The sequence below is a fragment of the Camelus bactrianus genome, chromosome 9 (genome assembly GCF_048773025.1).
Source record: "Camelus bactrianus isolate YW-2024 breed Bactrian camel chromosome 9, ASM4877302v1, whole genome shotgun sequence".
In the NCBI taxonomy this organism is placed as follows: Eukaryota; Metazoa; Chordata; class Mammalia; order Artiodactyla; family Camelidae; genus Camelus; species Camelus bactrianus.
Window position 1 is genome coordinate 11,988,245 of NC_133547.1, and position 10,634 is coordinate 11,998,878.

At 52.2% G+C, this 10,634-nt stretch overlaps 1 protein-coding gene across 1 annotated transcript; it reads right to left on the reverse strand.

The window, feature by feature from the left end:
• Positions 1 to 3,444: 3,444 nt before the first annotated feature.
• TIMM50 (translocase of inner mitochondrial membrane 50) lies at positions 3,445 to 10,586 on the reverse strand. Its single transcript, XM_010947234.2, has 11 exons — positions 10,430 to 10,586; positions 9,345 to 9,501; positions 8,798 to 8,829; positions 8,560 to 8,581; positions 7,048 to 7,106; positions 6,837 to 6,956; positions 6,317 to 6,421; positions 6,109 to 6,207; positions 5,015 to 5,171; positions 4,559 to 4,665; positions 3,445 to 3,654 (listed from the first exon to the last, which is right to left on the reverse strand). Exons 1-11 carry the CDS (start codon positions 10,535 to 10,537, stop codon positions 3,553 to 3,555), a joined length of 1,068 nt encoding a protein of 355 aa, XP_010945536.1. The 5' UTR covers positions 10,538 to 10,586; the 3' UTR covers positions 3,445 to 3,552.
• Between the last annotated feature and the right edge of the window lie 48 nt (positions 10,587 to 10,634).

Consider the following 10,634-nt stretch of genomic DNA (forward strand, 5'->3'; position numbering starts at 1 on the left):
GAAGGTGTGAGCAGCAAATGGGCAGGAAATTCTGTCCTCACATATCAGGGGCCCACTCCCTCACTCCAGGATGAATGGGGGAGGGGGAACCCCCCCCAACACACACCCTCCAGAAGCCCCTTAGTATTCCAGGACCACAGCAAGGAAAGCCAGTTAGGAGCAGATGTTCCAGCTCTCTGGTCACAATCATTTACTCTGTGCCAGGTGCTGAGCAAAGCCTTTTAGACAGAGTAAACTTTTTTCCCCCCAGAATTAAAAAAATAATAATAATACTTAAGGCTAATAACTATGGAGGAAAACACAGGTTCAATTATGTAAGTACTTATTTTTCTTTTGGAGGTCATCAATAAAGCACAGCCCAGCAGAGCTAGGTATACAGTAAGTGCTCAATAATTTTTTAATGAATGAAATAACTCAATCTAAACAGTTTTCTTCTCTTAATCTTGAAGACGGGAGTCATGGGAGGGTTTTGAGCAGGGGAGGGCCGCCGTTAATTGTGCAGAACATCCCAGGTGCCTTTGCACTGGTTTCCCCTCTCCTGGATATATTCTTATTCTCTTTTCACCATTCAGATTTGACCTTCTGTAGAAGGCCTTTCCTAACACTCCCCAAGGGTGTCAGGTACCTTCTCTGAGTCCCCACTGCCCCCTGTGACTCCTCTATCCCAGCCCAGACCACCCAGGCCTATGAGGCCTTTCTAAGCACAAATCTGACCCTGCCCCTCTCGCACATAGACTCTTCCATGGCTTCCCAGTGCCTTCAGAAGGTCTCCAAGATTCTAAGGTTGACACTTAAGGCCCTCCCTCCACATCTCCCTACTCAAACAGGTTCTGTGGCCCCAAAGCATAGAGCCAGACCTCATGGACCACAGTTACCAGGAGGCAAATTAGGCCCTGTACCAGGGTAGGTGGCAGAGTGAGCCTCTCATCACAGGAGATATTCAAATGGAATTTGGACAGCCATAAGAAGCTGTGGGAGAAGACAAATTCCTGCCCTGGATAGTAACTGGGGAGGTAACAGATTCCAGATTTTAAATATTTCAAAAATTTTGAAGATTGTAAAAATAGCCAGTCTTATTGAGGTTTGTGCCAGGCATGACAGTGTTTCATTTGAGTTCTCTCATGTCTGTATGTGAAGTGTACTTTAATGGATTTCCAAGCATCTTTGGCTATTTAGGGCTTTTCCCCACCTTATGTGCCAAACTTAGAGCCCACAGAAAGCCATGCTGAGGTAACATTTGAGCAAAGACCTAAAGGAGTGGAGGGAGGGAGCCATATGGATCCTGGGGGTGGGGGGGAATTCCTGGCAGAGGGGATAGCAAGTGCAAAGGCCCTGAGGTGACCATGCCTGGCACACCCAGATATTCCCATAGCTTGCCTCATTTCATTCTGGTCTCTGCTCAAATACACCCTCCCAAGAGGCCTTCTCGGACTGTTTCATTCAATCTAAAACAGTACCCCAGGACCCCAAATCATTCCATCTCCTCACCATACTTTACACATTTATTTTACCCCAAGAAATAGGATCATTTTCTGTCTCCTCCATGAGAACATCAGCCCCACAAAGGCAGAGCTTTTTACTGAATTTTCTGACTGAGGCACCCTCATGCCTAAAATGAGGCCTGGCAGTCAGTGCTTAGGAAATGTGTTGAGTAGGCAAATGAATGAGATTACTATTATTAATCTCCTATGAGTGAGCAAACTGACATGCTTGAGACGTCACAGGGCAATCTGAGAATTCAGCCTCTGCTGGGATATGCCTTAACGCTTGCCCAGCCCTGCCCACTGGATGATGCCCTGATGCAGCCCTAGCACCCAGCATTTGATACTAATATCCTAGGCCATGTTGCCTAAGCAGAGTGTCTCAGAGGCCACCTGTGCACATCAAACTCTCTCTTCCCCTCTTGCCCTCCAGCTTTGAGCAGCCATGACCTGACAGCACCATCCCTGAACCAGCATCAAGGTTGGGGAGAGGCCTGGGGGAACTCACTGGGCACTGAAGCATGTGCCAGCCAGAGTGCTAGCCTTAACCCCCAGGGTCCAGGGAAAATGGACAAACGTACGTCCTCCTTCCATGCTCCATGTGTGGACAGTCCTCAAACTAGGGAGTCCAGAGAATATGGGGATACTCTCTCTTGGATTAGAGATGGTATACTTCTGTACCAAATTTTAATTCTTCTTTGTAGACATCTGTGAGCCTTTAAAAATATCTAGTTTAGAGGTTCAATCTGGCCCAGTTTCAAATACATTTTAATTATTTTATTATAACAAATACCAGGGAAAGGTCGTTTAAAACATATACCTGGTACTAGCACTAAACGCTGGCTGGAGCAGGAGAGGCTGGGACAGTGGGAGGAGATGCAGCCCAAATGGTACAGGGTATTTCAGTCTGTGAAGAAACAGTATGGCCTGGTAACCAGCCCCACTGAATATACAAACAGCCTGAATCTGAATTGTTCCATTTACTTGTCACAACCACACTCCTAAGACAGAAATGCCCACTTTAGAGATGATGAAACTGAGGCAGAAAGGTGCCTTGCCCAAGATTCACAGCACTACCACGTGAGTGCCTACACAGGATGCCTCACTCAGCCCTCAAGCCTAGCCTACGAGGTAGGTACTATTATTTTATAGATGTGGAAACTGAGGCACTGAAGGCTGAAGGAACTTGCCTACTTGCTTTTGATCACACAGGCCAGGAAGTGGTAGCGCTTGGATCTGAACTTCAATAGTCTGAACTCACACTCTTAATACCCAACTGTTGCTGTCCAATGCAAGAGCCAAGAGTCACATGCAGTTATTTAGATATTTGTTAAAGATAAAACAAAATTAAAAAGTCCATCCCTCAGTTACCCTCACCACATTTCAAGTACTCCATGGCCCCAGGTGGCCACTGGCTGCTGTATTAGCCCAGATATAGAACATGGAGTAAACATCGTGGAAAGCTCCACTGCAGAGCGCTGCTACGGTCTGTCTGCTTGACTTAGGAGCCAACATTTTAAAACTGGCAGATTTAATACAAAAATCTCCATTTCTGTCTTCTGCTGAAAAGTATGCCCACCTTCCCAGGGAGCCACAGCTGGCAAAGCTGAGATGGGGTGACCCCTGCTCCACTGGAGCCCACACCTCACATATTTGCTCAGCAGCCTGGCAGCTACGTCTTTAAACCCCAAAGTGCCGTCCTCTCTCCTCTTTTCTACAGATGGGGAACCTGGGGCCAAAGAGGGAGATGTGTTTTTGCAGATCACATGGGACATGGGAACACATGGCCGGGGCAGAGCCCTACCCAGGTTTTCAGATTCCCAGGACAGGGTTAAAAACCAACCCTGATCCACCAGAGCACCCACTCTGTGCTCAGCAGCTGATCAGCCAGCGTGGGACGAGGAGCCCAGAGTCGCACACTTCACCCCGATGCCCCCGTCTGGAGACTCTCCGGACACAGGAGTGTGGCGTCTGGGATGGACTTTATTGACGTGTGGTTGCTCAAGCTGTGGTCTGGAGCACTGAGCCATGGGCCCATAACTCAGGCATTGAGTTTGAGGAGGCACAGAGATTATGGCTGTTTGGAGCGAGGCCACAAGCGGCTGGTGAGAGAGCCAAAGAACAGGTTCTGCTTGCTGGATTTGGAGAGCTCGGCCAGGCGCTGCTGTTCCTCCTGGAGTTGGGGGGCAGACAGAGAGGATGAGTCGGCCCAGGGTGGGCAGAGCTTCCTCCCAGATCCCTAGGTCCCCAGCCTTCAGCCCAGGGGCCACCTTCCTTAAACCTTTGCCCAGTCCAGACCCCTTTTCCCAAAACCCCAGAACCCCAGTGCTAACATAGGGTGAGCCCAGACCCCGAGGACCCAGTTTAGACACTGGCAAAAGCCAGCTCGGAGCAAAAGAAGTGCATACTCAAATTCCACATCACACTTTCACAATCACCCCGAGCCCTGAGAACCTATCTTTGGCCGCACACCGGACTACATCAGCTCCCCCATGAACCCCAACCCCCCCACTGTGCCGTCCTGAGTCCTATGACCCCTGTCTGGAAGCCGAGGGATCCCAGACCTAAATCTCCAGGGAATCCTCCTCTGGATACTCAGGAGCTCCAGCCGTATTCCTAGGGTCCCAACCTCAAATCTGGTTAACCTCAGCCTAGACTCCTGGGAATCTCTCTCCCAGACTCAATCCATATTCTGAGCCCCACTTTCAGATTACCAGGATCACATCATGGTCATCAGAAATCCTTGCTCAGATCCTTGAGTCAAGTGTCCAGGAATCCCTCTTCCTAGACCCGATCCAAACCCCTAGTCCACAAAATACCAGGGCTGCCAGATGTGCTCAGGACCATCAGGGTCTCCAGACCTATCTTATGTGCTTGGCATTTCCTGCCTCCTGTCCCCAGAGTAGGTTGCAGAGTCAATGCACCCTTCATTACAAGGGCCCTCTGCGACAGGAGGTGTGGAAGAGAAGGCAGTCCCACAGCTGGAGCGGAGACAGGCTGTTCCAGGGCCCCTCCTTCAGGAGCCTGGAGAACTTGATGCCACGTCCCCCACCCACACTGGGGGTCTGAGCACTCACCTGCTCTAGCCGGCTCTGCCGCTGTTTGAAAGCCTCCAGTGGGTCTTCCTCCAGGGCGTAGTGCTCCAGCACGGTTCGGACATCCTCCACACCATTCAGGGCAATGGCTGTGGGCACAGCAGGTGGGGGTCAGCCAGACTGAAGGCCGGGGAGGTAGGGCCCACAAAGGTTAAAGGTCAGACCCTGGGGGCAGCAGGGGGACAGTCAGAGCTACCTGGAACACTTATCAGTAGTCTAAAAGGGCTCCCCCTGAATACCTGAACATTCCCAGGCACCCCCTAAACATTCCAGAAGAGCATCCCAAACATGCCAAAGACTGCAAGATGCTCATGGACCTCCTGCACCTCAAGTGCCCAGTTTCACATGAAAAAACAAGCCAGAATCAAGCATCTTTCTTTCCTCCTGAGGGTCAAGGGCTCCAGGGTCAGAGGCCAACAGGTCAGGGGTCAGTCTCACTCTTGAGGAAGGCAGACAGGTCCAATAAGACCCGGTCATCGGAGTTGCCATCCCAGGGCCGCAGGGCGACGCCATTGTAGGGCTGTAGGCGGAAGGCTTCCTTCTTGCAGTCCACGACTACTACACGGGCTGGGTCCCGATTCAGACACGAAATGTCCTGGAAGTGGGTGATAGGTCAGGTCAAGGGCTGTGCCCATTCCTTTCCCACCAGGAACCCACAGAGAGAGAGAGGCAGGTAGACAGAGCATACACACACTTAGCATCACACATTGGGATCACCATGATGGGGCCTCCCACAGACCAGGCTGGGATGATGACATAAAAGCCAGCAGGGAGCTGGGGAGCTAGCTAGTCATACAGATTCCTGGACCCAGGGCATGGTACAGACAAGTTGATTCAGAGGTTCCCTGGGGAGAGAGCTAGACACTTGTGTATTTAACCACTGCCTCATTGACTGTGACAAGCTGCAGGTTTGTGAACCTCTCATCCAGAAAAAGAGGTGCAGACTGATCCACAGCAACACACAGGGAGTCACACAAAGACAGGGACTCAGACAGACCCTTCAAGACCCTCAATCACAGCCCATGTCCTGCTGAATCTTGAAAAACCACACAGACTCCTTCAGACCCATGAAGACACAGAAACCAAATAGACACTGAGACCCACGGATACTTGGACACAGACCCACAAAGAGACACATTCACAGACACACAGACCCCTGGATATACCGAGAGTCACAGCAACAGACCCCAAGCCAAACAAATCCCAGAGCAGTCTCATATGAACTATTAAAATTACACAGTCCAGAGACCCTTGGCTCCAGACACAGAGACAAAAATCAAGTCCCTACTCTGTACCCTCAACTGACTTCTTTGGAGAGACCCCACTTCCCCCTGCTCCCATTCCCAGATTCTGGGACAGAGAGAGGGTGTAGAGATCCAGCCCAGAATCAGACATGGGACAGAACCAGAAGCAGCTGGTTGCTTCTCAATCAGATGAACACTGAGGCTGGGGTCAGAGCTTGGTCCTCTTTCCCTCAGGAAGTGCCAGCCCTCCCCCAAATCCCAGAGCCCCACTCAGGACCCCTGTGGCACCTTAACATGGTGTCCATCCATGTATCTCGTGGCATCCCGGAATAGGCGGTAGGAGATGAAGCCATGGGGGTCCACGCTGTCGATGAGCGGAAATGCAGTCTAGGGTGGGGTGGCCAGGAGAACCAGGTCAGGCTGGGCCCTAGCCAGGCAGCAATCAATCCCTCACCTCCAGCCATATCAACCCTCACCCCCTGCCCCGGGGCCTCACCATGCCAGTCTCCGAAGTAAAGATGACGATTTCGTACAAAGGGGCGAGCTGCTGGAATAAGGTCTCGATGCCTGGACGCTTTTTAAACCTCCAGCCGGTGGCCAGCTGGGATGGCAGTGAGAACAGTGAAATACTGAGACCCAGAGGCCCCCAGATCCCCAAGAGGATGAAGACCTGGCCTGGGGGACCCTGAGAATCAGAGTGCTCCCTGTCTCTGTGGCTCTTGGAGGGGCTCGGGAGTACATGGCTGTGACTGAGGGTCTGGGTCCCACAAAAACAGCTGCTATAGCACTTCTTGGGTGCCAAGGTACCCTGACAACAGCCTACAGAGTGGGGACTATCACAGCTGAGAAAAGCGAGGCAATGAGAGGTGATACCTCCTCCCCAAGATCACAGGGTGGAACTGGGGCTGAACCCCAGCCTGGCTCCAGGGGCAGTGCTCTTAACCACATGGTCACAATTCAGCCAGCCACCCAGGCCTGTCGTGCATCCCCAACCTGCTGCCTTCCCCAGGACACACCGACCACTCAGGGTGCAAGAGGACACCAGTGAGCTCCAAGACCAGTGTGTACGGCGGTTGGTAGTACGGCTCCCGCAGAGGGTCTGGGAGAAGGCAGGGGCTGGTGGGCTCGATGATCATCTGCAAAAGAGGGACAAACAGGGGCAGTCAGACAAGCAGGCAGGAGGCTGGGGGTGGAGGGACAGGGACTGGGCCCAGGGCTCCTGCTCACCTGTCTATAATCTTTGAAATATTTGTATGTCCGGCGCAACTGCTGTACCAGAATTGGATCTAGGAGAACACCAGGGCACAAAGGGTTCCAAGATGAGCCACTGCTCAACCTCCTGGACAAGCCAGGGCTTTATTTATCTACCAGATACAAACAAGTCTACAAATCCTCCTGGTTTGAACCAGCTAATTTCTAAGTACAAAGTAGAAGGCAATGACGTAACTAACTGCCAGGCAGAGACAAGTGTTTTTATTCATCTACCCAACCTTAACCTGAATACTAATAGCCACATACCACCACTCCTATAAAACAGAATGTTTATAATCTGCTCCCCTAAAACCTACATATATATAAATGTGCTGATGTTATGCCAGTATATTTAGTCCATTTTGAACCACTAGTTTCCAGATCTGCTGGCTTTAAGCAAGTACTCTGAGTCTAGTTAAGCCACGATAAACATGTACATATGTCTGTAACTAGTGGTTCTCAATCAGGAGCAGTTCTCTTCCCCACCCCTTCTCAGGAAATTCTGCAACATCTGGAGGCATTTTTGATTTTCATGATACTGGTGCCTAGTGGTTAGAGGCCCGGAGTGCTGCTAAACATCCTACATTGCACAGGACACTCCCCACAACGAAGAATTATCTGATTCAAAGTATCAAAAGGACCAAAGCTGACAAATACTGGTTTAAATGAATACACTAAATCCAGTTTAAAACAGAAATCTTACATGACTGCCTATTTCAATACAGTAACTTTAGTTCACTTAAACTACTACTTATAGGCTTGCCTTTCTGAAACCAAAACATCAAAACATCACTTAAACTATAGTAAGCACACACATTTTAAACCTACAAGTTTACCTGCTCAACTTATATCAGTATATTGACTTGTTCAAAACAGTATGATTCTACATCTGCCAAAGTAAAACAGCGTACTTACCTACCCGTCTAGTTTAAAACAATGTATTAACATGCTGGTTTGCAAACTTCCCCAGCACAAACAAGTGGCTTCCTGGACCTACCAACTTTATATTTCTCTTGGGAAGGGCCAGGTGTGATACAATTGACAACTACTCTCTACTAGCCAATTTGTCAGAAACTTCCCTGAAGCTGGTAATCAGAAGCGGGAGGGAGGAAGGAGGCATTGTTTTGGAAATAAGGAGCTGGATGGGGTAGGGGCCCATGGTGGGGAAGAGGCTGTCATAAAGAAGGAGGTGAGGAGCTGCAGATGCTCAGATCTAAGGCCCAGGAAGCCAAGTGTCTGGCGATAGACAGCCCAGTTCTCCCCAAGCACTCCCACCCATCCGGGTACCCCTCCCCCATCTGTCCCTGACCATCTGCTCCCAGGCTGAGGGGCCAGGGAAGGGGACTGGAGTTCTGTATGCCCCTCCCCTCAAGCCATCCAGCTGCTGACTCCCACCACCTCCCAATGGAAGGAGGAGCTGGGGCACTGGATGGGGAGGGCAGCATAGGGAGGGTCAGGGGAACCCAGAATTTGCGCTTGTTTACTCACCATTGTCGAATTCATCAGGAATCTGGGAGGTAGAGAGAAAAAAGGAGGGTTTGGGATGGCAGAGGCAGAACCCCATCACACCCAGAAAAGATATCTTCAGGGTCCTGGGAGAAGTAAGCAAATGTCCCAGGGAGGGAGAGGCTCACCCTCGATCAGAAATGAGCCTCAACAGACCACATGGGAGGAGACCTACAGGATTGGACCCCTAGTAAGGCCTCGGGGTCTCTTTTCCGCTCACCTTGGCACCATTTTCATCCACAGAGTTGTTTCCTGCAAGGGAGATAGTGATAAATCAGAGGACTGAGGCCAGACTCCTGGGTTTTAAGAGAGGAAGACGGCAGGAGCCCTAGACTCCTGGATCTGAGAGATGAGGGCTAGAGGCATGGTCTCCTGAGACAGAGAAAGGAGGGGTCTGGTAGCCAGGATTCCTGGGTCTCTGAGAGAATAGGGGTGGGCAGGGTCTTCTAGGTCTGAGGAATGAAGGGGCTAGGGGGAGGCTGGAGTTTAGGGTGCTGAAGAGGGTGGTCCAGGCCTAACCTTTCTCCTCTTTCAACTGACTCCCCGTAGCTTAGTGCGGGAACCAACTAGAAAGAGCAGACCCTTGAGTAGAGGGGTAGAAGGGAGACTTCCCTCATTTCCAAGGTAGATGTTCTAGTTGGATGCCCTATCGAGGGAGGAGCCAGGGAATGAAGATGGGTGAAGCCCTTAGGGAAAAGAGGGGGAGGTTCCACAGTAGAACTGAGGACCAACAGAACAAAACTGGTGGACGGGAATATGTCCCTCACCGAAGATATAGACGATGCTCACAGTCCCACCGGCCCCGAGTAGCCCAGCAAGCCAGAGTGCAACTTTTTTGGCATAGCTGGGACCCTCCGAGCTCTTCTGCTGCTGTGGCCCCTGGGCCTGGGCCTTAGTTCCTGCTCGGCTCCCGATCTCTGCAGCCTGCGATTGAAATGGGGTAGGTTGGCCAAGAGAAGAGAGAAAGAAGGTCAGGGTGGTTCGGGCACCCTGGTCTGAGAAGAATCAAGGTTGGGAGCCAGGAAGCAGACACCCACATGGCCTCTGTGTTTTATGTCCCTGGAGGGGCAGCCAGGGAACTTGGTCTCTCAGAAAGGTCAATAACTAGGCTGCCTGACACCAGGATCCCAGGGATTCAAAAGCTGACAGCCCGGGTGCCCAGGATCCTAGAGGCAAAAGATTGGAGGGCCTGGAGACCGGAAAAGTGGGGCAGGGAGGTAAGATCAGGGAGCCTGGCTGGTCACTGGGATTCCTGGAACAAGGCAATGAAGGACACACAAGGGGACAGGTCAGGGAGTTAAGTCCTCCGGATGCCTGGGGCTCACAGTAGCGGGGTATGGAGGGGAAGGGATGGGAGCAGGGGCAGAGGGGCAATCGCTTGTCTGGGGCTTGGGGAAGTAAGGCATGGGAGTGATGGACCTGGAGGTCAGAATGGCTAGGTATCTGTCAAGATGGAGGCAGGTCGAATCCGAAGCCCGAACATCTACCTCACCACCACCACCACCGCGGGGAAAATATCCCCAAGGCCAGACTGGAACTCCAGGGTCCAAGGCCCCTCCCCCTCAAGTACTACCTAAGCAGTCACTTGAGATGGGGGAAAGGTGACCCCCTCCCCGGCGACCACGTGGGGTCCAGAGGAAGTGGGGTCCAGAGGACGAACTGAAGCCCCCAAGCATCTAGGCAGGGAAGCAAGCGTTGCCTACCCCGGGAAGCGGGGAAGGGACCCAAGGCACGGGCGGCATTCCATTCAGCACCCTGAGGTGCTGCGTCCCAGAACCTCCGGGCGGCGGCAGTCCGCCTGAAACTCTAGGAAGAAGTCCCCGCACCAGGAGGCCACCCCTGTCCCGCTCACCTGGTCCGGGGCCCGGGACGGCGGCGTCGCTAGCCTCGTGCACAATCCCCGCGCACCTTGTCGGAGCCCGCCCCGCAATCGCAGGAACAGCGCCGCCGAGGCCGCCATCTTGCCCTGACGCCATGTGGCCCCGCCCACTCGCTCCCTCCTCCCCGCCCCTGGCCGGGGCCGCGGCCAATGCGGGTGCAGGGGAGGGGCGGGTGGA

Bases quoted from the DNA above. Each gene is read 5' to 3' on its own strand.
- TIMM50 (XM_010947234.2), bottom strand. From the start codon at position 10,537: ATGGCGGCCTCGGCGGCGCTGTTCCTGCGATTGCGGGGCGGGCTCCGA. The intron at 9,502-10,429 runs GTGAGCGGGACA...TTTCAATCGCAG, and splicing joins CGTCCCGGGCCCCGGACCAG to GCTGCAGAGATCGGGAGCCG. The intron at 3,655-4,558 runs GTGAGTGCTCAG...CCCCAACTCCAG, and splicing joins GGCAGAGCCGGCTAGAGCAG to GAGGAACAGCAGCGCCTGGC.